The 18,343-nt window shown below is 39.8% G+C and overlaps 1 protein-coding gene across 4 annotated transcripts in view; it reads left to right on the top strand.

The window, feature by feature from the left end:
* The first annotated feature begins 323 nt into the window (after positions 1–323).
* The window catches only part of CBFB (core-binding factor subunit beta), a 45,035-nt gene continuing 27,015 nt past the window's right edge, over positions 324–18,343 (top strand). For 3 of the 4 annotated variants that reach the window (XM_050904222.1, XM_050904219.1, XM_050904220.1), the window contains exons 1-3: positions 324–401; positions 625–711; positions 5,365–5,481. In XM_050904222.1, coding sequence (XP_050760179.1) covers positions 324–401; positions 625–711; positions 5,365–5,481 — 282 coding nt within the window. The remainder of the gene's footprint in view (positions 402–624; positions 712–5,364; positions 5,482–18,343) is intronic. The other variant, XM_050904221.1, reaches the window with a different exon arrangement.

Genomic DNA, 18,343 nt, shown 5'->3' with positions numbered 1-18,343 from the left:
TGTTCGGCCGGAGTTTACGAGCCGGGGAGGAAGTCGGGGGGGGGGGGGGGGGCGGGAGCGGGCGGCGCGCGGCAGCGGCAGCGCGAGCTCCGGCGGCGGCGGCTGCGGCTGCGGCTCCTCTGCGCGCGCGGCGGGGGGAGGAGGGAGAGGGAGGAGGCGGAGGAGGGAGGGAGGAGGCGGAGGAGGGAAGGAGGGAGGGAGGGAGGGAGGGAGGGGGGCGCCGCCGGCGGGGGCTAACAAAGGGCGAGGCGAGCGCTGGGGCTGGGACAGCGCGGGGCGGGAGGGAGGGCGGGAGGGCAGCCGGCGGCGGCGGCCCCACCACCATGCCGCGGGTTGTCCCCGACCAGCGGAGCAAGTTCGAGAACGAGGAGTTCTTCAGGAAGCTGAGCCGAGAGTGCGAGGTGAGGCGGCGGCGGCGAGGCCCCCCCCCCCCGCTTCCCTCCGCCCGCCGCGGGGAAAGTTTCCGCGGGCCGCGGAGAGGCCGGGGGGAGCCCCGCGCCTCGCCTCAGCCGCGGCGGAGGGAGCCGAGCCCGGCGGCGCGGGAAGGCGGCGCAGTCTGTGCACTCCGCTGCCCCCTTATCGCCGGGATTGGCCCCTCCTGATTGCGCGCCCTGTTCCCCGCAGATTAAATACACCGGCTTCAGGGACCGGCCCCACGAGGAGAGGCAGGCCCGCTTCCAGAACGCCTGCCGCGACGGCCGCTCCGAGATCGTAAGTGGCGCCGCGCTCCCCTCGGGGCCCGCCGGGACCGGGCCGGGGCGGCCGCCGGCGCCTGTCAGCCGCGGGCGGGGGTAAAGCGGCCGGCCCCGGGGCCGGGCAGCCGCTCCCGGGCCCCTCCGCCGCTTCGCCCCTTTATTTTATTTTTAATTTTTATTATTTTTTTTTTTTAAATAAAAAGTTTCGGGGAGCCTTTGAGGAGGAGGAACAACGCTTGCAAGTAACTGAGCTAAAAGGCTTCGCGCTGGGTGTGGCGGGAGCGGGACGGTGCTCGGACGGTGCGTGGTGCCGGTCGGGTCTGGGTGGCCGCGCCGTGCTGAAAAGTTTTCCTTAAGGAAAGAAATTACATCTGCCGCCTTCCAGCCGCCGAGGGAAAGGGGGGCTGTCGTTAAAAGGCGGCGTTTCTTTCCCTTTAAGAATAGTGCTTTTTCGCTAAAATGCGTCAACTCGCTCTGCCTTCGCTGGAGCAGTAAAAATGTAGTTGAGTTGAGCGCTAGGGTTAAAGGGAGGTGATAGGTGGGTGAGGAAAGTCTCTCGGAGCCTTCAGAGCCACCCGCGAGTGCGAATTGGCTGTACTTCCTTCCCTGGGCACGTGTTACAATTATAAACTGCTTATTTCAATATTCAGCTTTTTTTCTTTTCTTTTCTTTTTTTTTTTCGGAAACAGTTAAGTTTCAGAAATGAGTAAAATTGTTCACAAGACGCTAGCTAAAAGTCTCGAATGAGCTGTTTGATGTATTTGTGAACTAAATCAAATGCTTTTAAAATTAGGCTTTGAAACTCGTAACTTCAGCCCCGTTTTTCTCATTCATTAAGGCTAGTTACAGACTATCTTCTGAATTAAGAAGTGAGATGAAGTATGGCTCGGAGTAGTCAAGAACTGACTAGTTATTTCCTGGTTTGATTTCTGCTATATGTTACTTCTGTAGGATCAGTATCTCATAGCATTGTTGTTAAGTTCTTAACTCTTGGCGGTTCTTAAAATGCAGAAGTAACCTCTTTTTCATTTACAGTATATAATGAAAGACAAGGTAAAAATTCCCTTCCCATAGAAAATAACTGTGACTTTCGCCAAGCTTGGTTTATGATGATTCTTTAATTTCACGTGGTATAGATATTGCTGGTCAGTGCACAATGAAATTATTCTTATGCACATCCAAACAAATATGATTGAATACCAGTTATTGCAACTGATCTTTTTCATTTGCATTTGTGAGTAAAAGGATATACACTCAAGTACACGGTTGTCTTTTACTGGGTCACTTTATTTTAGCTGAATCTTATCCCTGCTTGCTGTCTGTGGTCTTAGAACCTGTAATATTATTTTGTGAGAGGCCCCCTGTAGTCTGTCTCTTAATTTTACCTGGTTTTTTTTTTACATTCATTTTTCATTGCGCATGTTTGCTTCCTTTAAAAAGTCACCAGGGAAACAATGGGTAGGTAGGGAAAATGTAGTGTGCTAGCATTTGAAGTTCCTGAACAGGTGAAAGTGCATAGTATACCTGAGCCCTTCCCTAAAAAAAAAAAAGGGACATGTAGCTTATAAACTTGCTTTCTAATGCAGCCTATGCAGTTATTTATATAAGTGGGAAATCACTGTAGTTTCACCTTTGTGCTTCGAAGCCTGCTGCTGCCTTTCTCTGCTAGAACTCTGTCCCTTGGAAGCAACCAGTGATGCCTGTTCTATGCATTTTTACTTCTACTTAATTATAAAACAGCTTCTAAATTTCTTGATCTGAAACATCTGGTTTTGTTTTGTGAACAGGGCACAAGTAGTCAGGTTTATTTAGAAATGTAGTGTGTGTAATGAGTGATGTTAAAAAGAGCTAGCCATTTTACTTTTTTTTCAGTCTTGAATGTTTTTCCAGACATCAAGGATTTACCCTTTTATCTCCAAAGGGAGCCTTTGCAAATGACCTTACATATTTTTAAGCAGGCAAAAAAACCCAGAGAACAGCTTAGGGATTTAATGTGGAACCGGCAGTAGGTTGTTGGTTACTTCTGTCAAATAACTCTTGAATAAAGAAAATAGTTACCAGTATTACTGAAAAAGTAACTGTGACACATTAAATAAGATTTTGGGTTTACTGCTGTTGCTTTGATAACTTGAAAATAGCTTTACATGTTCAGTTTGTTTTGGGAGACTTCCTAACTATCTATTTGTTTGGAAGGTGCTTGTATTTACTCTGTCTACATGTGGGTCAGATCACCCTTGTACTACCTGATAAGCTTTTTGCAAAATTTGAGGCATATGTGTATGATAGCATTTCAGACTGAGCTTTAAAAGGTTCTGTATAGAAAATTATAATTTTCTTACTTTCGAGTCTAAGACCAAGTGAGTGTGATTTTTTTTTTTTTTTTTTCAATTTTTTAAAATTTGCTTGTTACTAGAAGAAAATTGTTGGGTTTGGTGTAGTCCTGTGTGGTTACTAGTGAGACTGTTCTCGAGTTTTTCAGTGTAGGCCTATGATTTTGATTCGAGAAGCACGTGGGTATTTTAATTGGATGGTTTTATCTGTTCAAAGGGAGGGAACAAGCTTCAAAAACCCAGAGAATAAATATCTGTGTAGCTTTTTAAATAGCCTACAGTTTAAATGTTGCCTGCATGACTCCATGAGGATGATGGGAATTTGTGTACTTTCATTTTCTTCTTTTCTCTGGTATTTTTCCCATGGTTTTTCATGGCCCTCTAGCACAAGTTGGGGGGTGGAAGCAGGGAGGCATGGGCATTTCACTGTCTCGCTCGGTTTCCCAGAAAACAAGTATAGTACTTCTGACCTAGTATCCTTGGGGCCTGCAGAAACTGGAGTGGTCTGGAGGGCTGCAGTAGTCAGCTGGTTTACACTCAAAGATCTCACTCCTTGGCATTTGGTTTTAAGTGTATAAATTAAGGAGTATAAAACACGTATTTGCTAAAGATGCTCGGAGGTGGGAAGGTAGTTCTTGAACAGACTTAAGTGGTGATGGCTTATGAGTCAAAAATATTTGGTGATAGGTATAATTTTTTTGTTGATATGTAAATAGAACCACTTAGAAAAGCAAAGGGATAATACAAGCTAGTCAGCCTGATACTGATGGTCTGCAGCCCTCGCAGTTTTGATGTTTCCTATTTGTGCAAGTGTATCCTCAGTGAAGCTTCTATTACATTGATTGAAATGTTTGTCTTTGCGTATCGTAGGGCAAACAAATATTAATATACCAATGCAATATCCCCCCCGATAGTAGTAGGACCGATTTATCAATTTTAATGACATTGAGAATGTGCTTAACAGGAGATTTTAAAAAAAAAAAATCTGCTTTTAAGGATAGTCTGGAATGGAACCTGATTGCAGAGTGTTAGTCTCCCCTGGTGGAGGGGAAGAAGTCAAGACAAAGCACTTCTACTTTCAAAATGGGAGGTATTAATCGTGTCACAGACAGCGTTGCAGTACATGACCGGAACTATCTTAAATAACATGTAGAGCTATTGTGTCATAGGTAGCAGTATGGTTATACCATAGAGTTGCTGAAATCTGGGTTGCTTGAAAGGAATCTGCTTGTCAGGAAATTCCGACTATTAGAGTAGTATTTGTATAGCTTTTAAGAAAAACTGTATTCTGGATTAATGACCGTTTAAATCTAAGTGATCATGGTAATCAATACAGTTATTTGATTGCAACAAATTACGTTTAACCCTGGGATTTTGAGTAGAGTTATATTCTGGGAGCTTGTTTGAGTATTTGCATGCTTACGGGACGTACTCACGTGTACCAGAGAAGGGTATAAATACTGTGAATCTTCTACTTGCAAAAATCATTTTTTATTTCATGTCTAGAAATTGATGTACTCCTCATGGCTTGGAGTTGATAAGATAACAAATAAACACAGAGAGTTTATAAAGAAAACTGAATCTTATTTTCATGTGAAACCATAGGAAATCATTTACTTGAAAGCAATGTATGCTTTTTTTAATATGGTTAAGTCAGTCCCTTTAATGATTTTACAAAGGGCTGCAGCTGAGAAGAATTCCTATGGTTGCCTGTTCTCACTGACACAGCATCTGCTGATTTGGATTTCACTGGTGCCTTAATGTGGCAAGAGGACTTTGTCATGTGAAGTTTAGTTGAGCTGTATATTGATGCTGCTTGCCTGTAGATGATAGAATAGGAATATTTACATTTCAGTTCAGATAAGTGTTTATCTAGGCACAAGTAGATTGTGAAAGAAAACAAGTCCTTTTCTTTCAAAAAAAGTTGTCCCTAGTAACAGATCTCAGGAGTTCATTTTCCTTCAGCAGTACTTCTTTTAGAGATACGCAAGCTCTTTAAAAAGCATGGGCAATTTTTAATGTTGCAGGTACTAATTTGGTGCAGGGTATCCAGACAGAACTGAAAGGACAGATTCTAATGTCAGCAAAACTGATTTGAAAGAAGTATTGATTCCATGTTGTATTTTATATCCGAACCAGCCAATGGCAAATGTTGTCAAAATGGAATCAGATGTTTGTAACTTAATACTTAAGAAAAATGATGAGTGCATGTTTTTGACTTTAAGTATTCTCTATGCTGCCTGGCTTAAGACATAAACTGATGTAAAAATAAATGACTGCCTGCATAATTTATGTAATGTCTTGCTCCCTGATCCTGTTTGTATTGATTTTTCTAAAAGGCTTTTGTGGCCACAGGAACCAATCTGTCTCTCCAGTTTTTTCCGGCCAGCTGGCAGGGGGAGCAGCGACAGACACCGACCCGGGAATATGTCGACTTTGAAAGAGAAGGAGGCAAGGTAAGAAGGAAATTGTTGTGACTGAAAGAAATTTTTATGTTGTGCTTATGATCTTATTAGTATAGACTGCATGTATGATGTGAAATTATTAGTAATTTCACATCTTGGTGCATGTCGGTAGTCACGTGAGTACAACTGAAAGCTGGTAGGATAAAATCTGGTATCGCTTTGTTTTAAAGCATGTTAATATTTCTGGAGGGAAACACGTGGGCAGTACTGGTGGCTTTTTATTATTTTGAAGAACAGAACTTTATTTCTACTGTCATTCTATGATAAAATTTTGGGGAACAATTTAAATTTGGTGTTGAGTAGGTGCTTCTAAAATGGTTCAGGAATTAGACTTTGGCCAGTGGATTGTGGTAGACTAATGAAAATTTGCGCTTTGAACAGGTTACTTCATTGGGTCTTAGGTTGCCGGTTGATACAGCAAGCATTCAGTGTGCTGCTTAGTGGAATGAAGCTTTTTTTTCCTCAGTTTTACCATGAGCTATAATACAGAAGAAGCATCACTTTCATAATTGATTTCTGAATATTTTTTTTCTGAGGTGGATGTCCCATAGACTGATACGGAAAGCTAGAATTCCCTAGTGACAGTGATGGTTACTGTGAAGCTGTATTAGATTTAAAGTCAGAAACCTTGCTTAGTCTCATCAGAAGAAAGTTACTGAAATCACTTACAGCTGGTTTTATTTTACAGGAAAAACATACCTTTAAAATGCAGATGCTGTCTCTTATTTATGCTACTGTAGATGCTTTGGGACTGATCCAAAGATCACTGAATTCAATAGGAGACTTTCTGCAGACCTCACTAGGTTTGGGCCAGCACTTAAGCCCACATAGCCTTTCTGTTTCAGGCTAGTTTCTGTATAATGTTTTGACTTAAAGATTTTTAATAGACTACAGAATTCTTGCTTTTGCCTAAAATTTTTTACCCACTCTTGTTACAAGTAACAGCTAATGCTACCAAACCTACCAGGCTGGAGGAAATATTTGAAGCATATTCAGGTTTAATGGCATATTGGGTCTTTTAAATGCTGCTAGGTGGAAGATAAATATTTCCTATAGTGGGAAAACTTGATTGGAAGAAAAAAAAATTCCTGAGGGCAGATATGGTATTTGGAATTCAAGTTAATGAGGTTTTTTGGAAAAAATTCTTTTTCCGTTTAGTCCTGTGAGGCTTGCGGAAGTTTGACAAATTGGGGGAGAAGGAGTAAAGTTGGCTATGCGGGGTCCTGACTGCTTTGCTAAGGAAACTGAATTGAATCTGGCTCTTATTGAAAAATATTGATTCTGGCTCACAATTGAATGAGGAATTTTTCTTGTAATGTGTAAGAAGACTGAAGTCTCTCTTCTTGCCAGTTCAAAACTAATTTTATTTACTCCTGTGATTTTTTTTAACTTTGTTTTCTCTGAATGAATTCTTGAAGTACTGAACTACTTCATCCATTTTCTTGTGTTGTCTTAATCATGTAAGAGCGTGGTAGATATGCTGTGTATTAAAATAGAACATGAGCCTCATTAATGAATGCCACTCCCTGTTTTATGTGTGTTTACAGTAAGTTCTGGAGTGCTTCACTAAAATGTTTAGAAGAATTCCTCTGAATGAGGCTAGAGGTGGACAAACTAATAAATGGGAATAGTGTTATGCTCTAGTATGAACAAATCACAAATTCACCGTTGTAATCAAACTTTACTGGTCTAAATCACATGTGAATGCAGGCTTGCTCTGCACAGTGTTAGACTTGGCTGAAAGTAAGCGACTCCCATAACTTCAGAAGAGGAGTAAGCAGAATGGGAGAATGTTTCTTATGTTATCAACAGAAACAGTTAAGTGTTTCATATGAATTGTCTGAGATTTTGTCCTCTATAGATTTTGTCGTTTGGTTTTATTAAGAATTTCTTTCAGAGGCTTCAGCAGTCTCTTAACACCATGTGATTTTTGTAGCTCTGTGCAACATTGTTTTATGAGCTTTGATTCTTGAGGCAGTGCATAATGTGTGTTTGTTCATCACTGGATTTAAGCCAGCAAGGCATGTTTTTAATTATATGAATAAAAAAAGGCTATGGGGGGAGCTGTCAGTTAATTATTATTTTAGGCATTAGTTTGAGATCTAGAATGTAGATAAACTTACCAACACTAGAATATTTTTATTCTGGAATTCTGCTTCGGTGTTTGGCTAAGCAAATGATGGCCCAAAATAGTTTATCCAGAGTTGAAATATGTCACTATTATGCCTAAGCAGTTTTGTACACAGATTGACAAAGCTACCAATGCAGCATCTGCTAGAATTGCTTCTTAAATTATTGAATTTTAGAAAGAGCAACACCCTTGTGAATCCATGTGAAAGTCGGGATTCTGTGAATATCTACTGCATAGGCTTGAGGTTTTTCGTTCTGGTATTTCTTAACTGAGGGGTTTTTAGTATGCTTAATTTGCCTTTTAATTTGATGCATCTGATGTTCACAACGGGTGGGTAAGCCTCTAGTGGATACCTTGTCTTCATTAACTCAAGAATTGGATAGTTAAGTGTTCACTTAATGTTTCTACTCATTTTAAACTCAAGCTTACTTTTTTTTTTGAGAAAGTTTTAACATTCTGTGCTGTCTGACCTGTAGCAAATTTAGTTGTGTATTTGAGCAATTTTTCAGGTTTGTCACAGCAAAAGAAAAAGTAGCACTAAAAATAGCTCCCTAGATTGTAAAAATGATAGAACGTTGTATTTCACTGTGATTGTGGGGGTGTGGGGGGTGTGTCAAATTCGGTCTATGTCCTGTTTCTGGATATCCGAACCATACCAAGGCTTCCTGATCTTTTGTGTTGTCAGCTAATGTCGAGGTTTTTTTTTTTTTTTTTTTTTTTAAGAACAAATGAATAGATATTGTTAAGGAATTCAGGGGCAGACAGTGTAGTAGTGTAATGTGTTGCCTGAAATCTCACATAATTGAACCCTGGAATGAAATGGAGAGCTTTATTTTCACCTTGGTTCTCTAGTATCATTAATTACTTAGACTAGTTTTATTGTGCTTAATGAAGTTCTTTAATTTTTACTTCAGTTTTATACCGATACCCTATGAACTTCAGGCTGAACTGTGCGTCTGGACTTCAGTGCTTCTTTAAAATCTAATTTTATTGAGAGTCCCCTTGTTTTGTTAAGAACTGTGTGACCAGCTTTCTTTGCATGATTCATTTTGTATGCTTCTTACAGTAAGATAAAATGTCCCCGGTTTTCATTTGTTATTCGAGATGTTTATATAGCTCTGGTCTTTCTTACCTGAAAGAACATTAGTTCTCAGATATTCTTTTTTATTGTTTAAATACCAGTCACCACACTGATGAAGTGTGTGAAGTTGTTTTACTTCCCCTCCCCTTTATAATACTATTCTCCATCTCGCTTCTAATGCAGTGTAACTTCCTGTCTGCTGTTCGGTGGCAGCTGCTCATAAACCAGAGTCTTCCACACAGGCTTATTTCAGTATAATATGCTATGAACGCCGCAACTCTGGAGGAAAGCGCATCAGACATGATTTAAATTGATTCAGAATGCCTGGTATGCCACATGTGTGATGTAGCTAGGATTTCTACTCATTAGAACATTAACTTTGTTCTAGGTCGAACTAAAAATTACCAGACTTCAGCTTTCTTCCTGAAGATGCTGAGCTTCTACTCGTGCAGTTTTTTGTCGTAACTAGGAAATTTTATTTGGCTATAAGTTGATGTTAAGTGCTTGGATGAATCTAAAAAACTGAAAATCTCTGTTGTGCTGCAGACATTACAGCAGTTACAGAAATGTGTTGAGAAAGAAAGGCGCTGTATTTGAATAAGAACTATATTTAAATGGCAGCCAACAGCACCAGTTTTCCACTTGTGTCCTTTTCTCACTAGAGGATTGATAGATAGGACTTGTCCCCAAAGCAACTGTTTCTTTTCTTACTTTAGCAATAAAATTTCATACATTATTGGGACGGTGTATTGGTTGCTCCATTCTCTGAGCAAATGCATTTTGCAGTCAAACATAGGATCACAGTGTACCCAGTGGAATTTGCTTGAAAAGTGAAGGCTTAATTTATGAGAAATATCTGAATATCAGTGCTAACCTGTATTGAGTCAGAAGTTTTACTTTCTTTACTTTCTTTGGTCCCCACCACTTTCTGAAGAATTTAGATGAAACATTAAGTCATTCAAACAAAGTTGGGCTAGCTGCTTTCTTTTTTCTTTCTTTAGGTATGCTTACTTTTAAAAAATCGGTAAGGGTGTCTGGGAAACTGATTTACAATTTCAGCTCTCATTTTACCCTCACTGTAGTGCTAAAGAGCCATATTCCTTAAGTTCCTGTGTTTTCAGTTCAGCAGGATTTGGGGTTTTTGCATTGTCACCATCTAAAATGTTCTCACAGTTAGCAGTTACTTGTATGTGTTCCCTGCAATCCACTGAGTCTCTGGACAAAAAGAATTTGAGTTTAACTTTTTTCCGGATCAGTGGGAAAGGATGTTTGATGTTAGGGATTTAGGAAAAAAGTATGCTAGAGCCATAATATTAATGGAAGATCATACTGTGGTGTGCCACCACTTAGGGCAAACTATCTCAGCCATGAGATGCATGTGGTCTTAACAGTTACCAAGACTTCATCCTTTTATTTGTCTGTAGTAATTTAATGCTCCTTCAAATTATTGTGAAGGTCTCTGTTTAAAGCACTTCAGGAGACAGTGCTACAACCCTGAAGAGCTGGGCATCACCTAACAGAAGTTCACGGGGCTGTTTATATGTGGCGGAGGCACATGGGCATGTAAGATGTAACTTAGTTAAAAAACTAGCAAATGTCAACCTTTAAGGGGTATCTTGGCATTCTTTGTGGATCACCTCTTAATATGTGAAGGCATCTGGTGAGGACATTTTGTTTCCCAGGAGCTGTCCTGCTCATAAACACTTTCTCTTGCAGAACAGTCTTGTTGCTTCCAGATCTGAAGTCGAGTTGAGGTTTATTGCGTGGCTCTGTACAGTCCTTGACTGATTTTTTAGCTGGTCCCTTAATGCACTGGTGGGTTAGGATAACGATATTTTGGGGTCAGATTTTTGTCATGTTCATCTGCTGTTCTCTCCCTTTGTGCTAGCAGAATGATGCAGAATTCCTCTTCTGGCTTAGTTTCAGCTTACTTCAGGAATGTGGAGCAGGGGAGATCTGACTGGTGCCTATCCTCTGAGCTGGTGCTTTTCCTGAGCACCCTTAAACAACTGTTTGTACTCCTACTCGGGTCTACCTGACGATCCCACAACCCCAAAACATTGTGATAACTGGGAGAGATTCTTCTGTGAAGAGCAGCTGGTGGTCAGTGAAGGCACATCAGCTGCTGAACTGGCTGTGTGCTCGGGCCCTTCGAGGTGCTTTTGCCTGCTTCAGCCCAGGGAAGTGGTGTTGTCCTGATGAAGCCCACATCACTGTCATTCCTTTTTATCTTTCTCAGGCTTTTTCTGTAAGCTTGAAACAAGAAAAGTCAGTGTGCAGTTATTCTGACAGCAGATAATTGGGTGTGCTGGTTTTGGCTGGGATAGAGTTAATTTTCTTCACGGTAGCTGGTATGGAGCTGTGTTTTGGATTTATGCTGAAAACAGTGTTGATAATACAGGGATGTTTTTTGTTATTGCTGAGCAGTGCTTACACAGAGTCAAGGCCTTTTCTGCTTCTCACCCCACCCCACCAGCGAGGAGGCTGGGGGTGCACAAGAAGTTGGGAGGGGGCACAGCCAGGACAGCTGACCCCAGCTGACCCAAGGGATATTCCATACCATAGGACGTCATGCTCAGCATATAAAGCTGGGGGAAGAAGAAGGAAGGGGGGGATGCTCAGAGTGATGGCGTTTGTCTTCCCAAGTAACTGTTACGCATGATGGAGCCCTGCTTTCCTGGAGATGGCTGAACACCTGGCTGCCGATGGGAAGCAGTGAATGAATTCCTTGGTTTGCTTTGCTTGCGTGTACGGCTTTTGCTTTAGCTATTAAACTGTCTTTATCTCAACCCATGAGTTTTCTCACTTTTACCCTTCTGGTTCTCTCCCCCATCCCACTGTGAGGGGAGTGAGTGAGCGGCTGTGTGGTGCTTAGTTGCCGGCTGGGGTTAAACCACAACAATGGGTTTGGTGGTGTATCCAGTTTGTACCCAGCCTGGCTAAACAGCTTAATTTTTTTCTTGGAATTGTGTGGTGGGAGTCCTGCAAAGGCTTGGTGAATGAGAAGAATCCACTTTCCTGAGTGGTCCCCTTGATCAGTTTTCATCCAGGATCATCTGTATGGTTTGGGTAAAATACTAGTTTTCTTTAGGTGCTTGTGATTCTAGATTTTATTATTGTGTTTGTGCTTAAGAGTCTTTTATTTAGCAGAGACTGCTCAGTTTCTTTTTTCTCTTTTTTTTTTTTTCCCAGATATGTCATTTCTTTGTTTATGCTCCTATACCATTTTTGCTTTAGAGGAGGGTGAAACTTTTTCTTGTTTTGTCTAGATACTTTGAGGTGTTACTCATTATGACCTGCTATTGCATAGAGGAGAGCTGTTTAATTGAAAGTCCATTTGAAGCTGGGTAGTCATAGTGTATCTTTGCTTATTCACTTTCCCTCAAAATTGGGAGATGCCTCTGCGTGCATCCAGTTTATACACTATTAACAGGAACTTGGATTTTGGGCAGAGAACTCTTTAGAGCTCATAGCTTGTTAGGTACATGTTGTCCTGTGCTGGCAAGCAGCCACTGGCTGAGATTCGGACAGTTGTTCCTGAAGAGTGATTTATCATAGGGTGCCCTCTGCCACTAGAGCATGAGTCACACCAGGCATCTCTCATGTGACAAGTATCCACAGCCTTTTCCCCATAATCCTTTCACTCCCCCCATCCTCCAAATACTTCTGTCGCTGCACACAGCCTTGTTTATGCGTTACGGTGCATGCAGTGACGATGCCATTTTGAAACAATGCTTATGAACAGTACTTACAGCATGGCTGTGCTGTTTGTGATGCCTACCTATCAACCCTTTCTGTACGTCATACGTACTTAAGATCTGTGATCCGTAAACCTGCTTTTGATTAGCTTTTATTACATGTTGTAGAAGCAGTTATTCAGTCATATTTTATATATTACCTTGAACTTTTTCCAGTGGTCTAAATGCACCCATTAGAGTTGTATAGACAAGACTTCAAATTTACTCATACCGTCATTCTAAAGTTTCCCAGAAGGGGAACAAAACCAGAGTTAGTGAGCCATATTTTGCATTTGGGAACCAGCTATATATAAGGACAGAGGAGTGCTGTGTGGATGAAAGCAGTACTTGAGGTCTCTGCAGCATAGATACTGGAAGAAATCCAGACATTTGGATTGTTGAATCCTCTTGTTTGCATATCAGTCTCCACTTACTAAGCAAAGTTGTTAACATTATGCTTCTCTGCTCTTCTTATAAATGAATGAAAAAAGAGCATCACTGTTGAGGATGTCTGTTTCTCCATGAAAATCACTTAATACTTCATATTAAAAAAAGAAAAGTTCAATAAGATGCTGAAACATTTGCTACAAGAAACTGTCATTTTTCTGAAAGTTACTGAAATGTTTCTTCAAGCTTTATTGTCCAAAGCACAAGTAACAAAATGAGCTAATTAGCTTGCATAATTGCATATTTGATGTTTAGCAAGTTGGCCTGGTGAAATACATACTGTGACAATAATATGGAAAAAAAAAATGAGGACTCTTGCACAAGACTGCTATTCCAAGAAGATGAGTGTTAATGAAAGGATCATTTTTTGGGGAATAGCTGATGCTGCAGATGTTTTGTCTAAGCAGAAAGTCTATATATTTTCTGTTACAGTAATGTCTAGACTTGTATATGAGATCCAAATTGTAGCTACTTGAGAACTTCTGCCTTCTTTCTGTATGTGAGATACTTGCTTAGACAGTTGTAGGCAGCAGCTCTATGTTGTGGGACTTCTGGGTATGCAACTTGTTTTATCTGTTCCTCTCAGTATAAATATAGAACATAAAACCTATGGAAGGTGACAGAAGGAGTTCTTAAACCTGGCATAATTTTTACAGTAAGGGTCATTAAACTTTTAATTTTCTATTGAAATACAGTGACTGAGGACAAAGTGTTGTCTGTCACACATTTCAAATACTTTTGGGTCTGAAATCTAGGGAAGAAGGCAGCTCTGGAACACTTGATGGGGGTTTTTATGTCCTGATGAAAGATCTCTTGACGGCAGTTGGGGAGTAGCCAGCATTGTTTGACAAAACAGGTTGGAGGTGACAAGAAGAAATTTTTGCTGCTTTTCAGCCAATGTATTCCTTTAAAAAAATAAGAGATTAAAAAAAGGGAAAAGCTTACATTCTTTAGTAGAGGCAATATTGGATTTTTCTTTCTCTTTTTGGAAAATTAGTACAAGCCTAAAGAACGCTTAAGAATAAGAAAACTAAGGCAGGAAGGCATCTAGACAAAGTAAAACAACTGTAGTAGTGTATTTGTCTCATGCTTCTCAAGAGCGTTTGGGGATTTATAATGCTTGCATGCTTCTCTCTCTCTCTTTTTTTTTTCTTTTTTTTAAATGTATTGAGGGCAAGCATTTTCACATGAGTAGAGGGGTAGTGGGTAATCATCTCATGTCTGGGTGCATCCAGCTAGGGGAATCAGAGTACAGTACCCTGCAATGTGCACAACCTGGTAGCCTGGTGGGTTTTCATTGCAGAAAACCATCAGGATTTTAGTTAGAGCAAACCAGAAAGCTGATGTTTCTGATCATTTCAAAAGGTCTTACAACAGACTGTTCATGAAACATACAGGATGGTACTTCCTGACAAAGCATTCAGAGAAGCAGTATGAAATTTTTTTAAGGTCTATTCTGATACCTAGAACTTGAGAATCAGAGTTTTGAGGAAGGATAGCTCATGTAAGCTGTAAATTTTTTGAACTTCAAGAAAATTAATTAGTAAGTGGTTTATAGGGAGTAAAAATAAATAGTGCATAAGAATTTAAATCCGTTCCCCTCTCCTGCGGATCATATGGTGTTGGTTCTGTCCTTTCCTGGTCTTGTGACGGGAGAATTCTTGTTGCATTTTGGCTAACCAAAACTGTATTTGTATTATTCACTATCTTTATAACTGTGTTGATTTTTTTTTCAGGATTTTGCTGTTTGGAGAACTTGGTATTAAATGTATATCTGAAAGTGCTAATTACTCTATTAAAGAAAATTCCCAGCCATTGCTAATGATGTTTCTCTGCGGAAGCTAATAGTTTTCTACAGAATAATTATGACACTATGAAATTTTATTGGATGATGAAAGCTATGTAGTTGTTATGGTATACAGAAGACAAAAAATTACTAACTTGCATTATTTCAAGGCTTGATGCAGCACTACTTGTTGAATAAATGTTCGTGCAGTTTTTCCAGACTTGAATCCTGCTTAAGGGGGAAGGGTGAGGCTTTCAAAGTGCTCAAGAACATAATGAAAGCCAAAGGGCAGACAAGGTAACTTTTCTTGCCCCTCTCCTGCTTGGGTCAGTTCCTGGATGGGTTTTATTAGTTGCCTGCCCATATTGTCAAAATTGGCTGTCTTCTAGTTGAGTATACTTGCATTACACGTTTCAAATTTTCAGTTCAAAAATACAGGTTTAATAGGCTGTTTATTTGCACACAGGTGGCATGGTGTGTAAATGATGTGTTTTAGATAAACCTCTCTTTCTAACCCTCTATTGGAGTTTCTAGTTATAACTGCTTTTTGCTATGCTATTTTCTGAAAGCTTGAAAAGAACTAATTTCCCAACCAATTTTGAAATTTCCATCTGGAAAACATATTGTGTCAACATGGCAGAAAACTGTGCGTGTCCCTGTTAGTTAACTGGTTTTGTGGGCATAAGCATTTGTCAGTTGCATGCATGCATACTTGCAGCAGCAAAACAGCAGCAGTCTGCTAGCAATATTTTGCTGCAAAAACATTATTCCTTTTAAATGTTGCAAGAAAAATTGGGTCTTTTTTAATGCATGCCACTTTGGCAGAGTAGATTTAAAATCCAGCCATCTTTCTCATATAGAATCTAGTGGTAAAGATGTACTGATAAAAGACCCTGTAAAGTTTCACAGGGGAAAACCCAAGCACGTGTTTGCCTTTCAGATTATCCTTATATTCTGCTCAGTGCATTTTTGTTGATTCTGAGTTCCAGCTATGTGGTTGGTTTTGTGTTTTTGAAGGTAAATGGAGTGAGTCGGAGCATGAGACGCATTTCATGTCGGGAGGCATTAGACCTTTTTGTAGTGACACTGCGAAAACAAGAAGCCACCTACTTTTTGCTTTGTATTGGGGTTTTTTTTGGTGGTTTTGGTCAAGTGTAGTATATGTTTCCTGCTCAGTCCAGCAATTGCGATATTTTGGCATGATGAACTGTGTCTGGAGACTTATTTATTATTAAACGATGAGTATAATTTCTGTGCAGTAGCATTTTAGTATTTTTCTCTGCTAGTGTCTAAGCATAAGTACTGACCAGTGTTCTTAATCCAGGAATAAAATGCTGTAGTCTCCACTGATTTTAATCACATTTGTTCTGACATCCTTAATGCTTCATATCTGTTCTTAATTGTAGACTTGTTTTTTAGTTAACTGAAATAGTAACTTGCATAATTTAATGAAACATTGATCTCCTTTTGAAAAGGAGTCATGATTACATAGTTGAGCTAACTATGCAGAAAAAACCTAACAAACAACAACCAAAAAAACCATAAAAATATCAGGTTTTCTAAAAGTGACCTGTAAATTCTGTCTCTCCTGTAAAGTGAGGACGATTCTTCTGCTGTTCTTTTTTTGAAGTTTTAGAAACCAAAACAAAAACCATCACTGTAGTATTTCAGTAATCCAGAAAGCATGTTGAGAGAGGTTTTGTCACAGCTCTGATACTACTTATAAAGACATTTTTAACATCAGTCCATACATGGATATTTTTACTACATAGAATTGAACAAATCGATTGTGTTGCATCTGAATTTTATCTAGATGGGCATTTTCCAAAACTTTAGTGACATTTGTATTAAAAACAGGTGATTTATATAAGCATACTGAAAAATTGGCCGAAGTACATAATACCAGACCATCAGGTTTTGCTATGAAGTTGCAAATTGTAGCAAGTATTTTCTGAGATGGTTTTCTAGTTGTGAATTGGAGTACATTCTTTCCTCAGGGAATATGCCAAGGGAATGCTATTACCTGTTACCCAAACACCTTCTGCTATAGTTAAGAGAGCTAAAATAGATTTTTGTGGTGTTGGTGTTCTTGAATGGAACTTACTGCACAAGTTTTTTGAGAATTATTTTTTTTTCTTGGCTGTGAAAAGCCTTAAGCTAATATTTCAAGCTGTATCTTGAATCACCTTTAACATTAGCACATATATATATAGGCATGTATAAATTTATAGGTTTCCATGGGGGGAGGGGAAATGCATCTAAGAGTCTAAAACTTAGATTTTTAAAAGAAATTGTATTCCTCTGACTCCTGAGTGGCAGGTACAGTATTTTGATAAGGGTCAGACTAAATTAAAAATCTTTCTGAGAAATTAAATCATAGTTGCAACTTTATTAATAGACTTTAAGCAGAAGTACGCAGAAGCAGAAGTACGCAGAAGCAGAATGAACCAGGGATATATTGCTCTAAAGGGGGGAAAATACAAGGGTTTAAAGTCTTTAACAACAGTTTTAATTGCTTATATACAACAAACCCCTGCAAATAATAGTTAAATTAGTTAGCCCCGTGCTCAGCTGTTTTTACTTGTTGCTATTAAAATTCTAGTACAGGCTGTTAGCAATTCATGGGATATTTTGTATTTCAGCAAATTCTTTTCTTCAAGATATTTTGTTCCTCACAGTTGGTGGATTTGTATTTCCACTGCTTTTTGTAATGTTAAAACATTGTGGTATGAAAGACTGCATTTAGAACCTTTATTTTCTTCTTTTTTTTTTTTTTCCTAAGCATAACAGTCTAGATGGAGACTCTTAGCAAGCATACTGTTTTGTTAATATTTCTGGCTTTGCTTAAGGAATCGACCTTTGTCATAGCTGATGAAATAGAGTAACCTATTTCATTTTGAATGCTAAACTTTCTTTCCAGAAATTATTCTTGTGTTCTGTAAAAACTAATGCCTGGGTCGTTGTTTTTTGGTCTATTTGTGTTTGGTTTTTGAGTGGGCGTTATGGCATGTGTAGGTAACATAGAGGAAAGAAGAAAACTAAAAAGTTGAAACGGGCTTTTTCCAAAGAATATTTCATGCACTACAACAGGCCTGGTCATGGCTGATCTTACCAGCCTCTTTTCAAATTACTTACATAGTCTGAAGTTGCAAGTGAAACGCCTTTGTGCGATCACAAAAAGGAGGAGCTATAGGAACAGGTCGCAGGGAGAGAGATGATGGTGCTGGGCACTGCAGGGTCTGCTGTGCCCACCGTGGTGTCCCCGGGCAGCCCTGCTGCTCTGGCCAGCACCGTACCGGGAGTCCCACACTGGCAGCCGCTCGTGAACCAGCAAGGGCCTGTTGTCGGTGGTGTGATACAGTTGTGACAGAGCTGCCACCCTTGAGAAACTTAGAGCTGTATTCATCTTGAAAGCCACAGCTGGGTCATCCATGTACAACTGTTTAGGAAAGACTCTTGTTTTGTCAGGAAGTATCACTTCCTTTGCGTTTTTACAGAATAGTATAAGGTTTAAATTTTAACAAAACCTCATTTTCATATAGGGGAAGCTGTTTCAAGATGTAGCTTTCAAAATAACTTAGAAAACATTTTCCTTTTGCGTTTAAAGGAAGAACAATAATATGCTTTGAGGCATGAGACAGAAGGATTGATCTAAATTTGTTGGATTTTTG

This window comes from Gymnogyps californianus, chromosome 12 (genome assembly GCF_018139145.2).
Source record: "Gymnogyps californianus isolate 813 chromosome 12, ASM1813914v2, whole genome shotgun sequence".
Classification (NCBI taxonomy): Eukaryota; Metazoa; Chordata; class Aves; order Accipitriformes; family Cathartidae; genus Gymnogyps; species Gymnogyps californianus.
The sequence above is the reverse complement of the archived record's forward strand: the minus strand, read 5'-3'. Positions and strand labels throughout refer to the sequence as shown.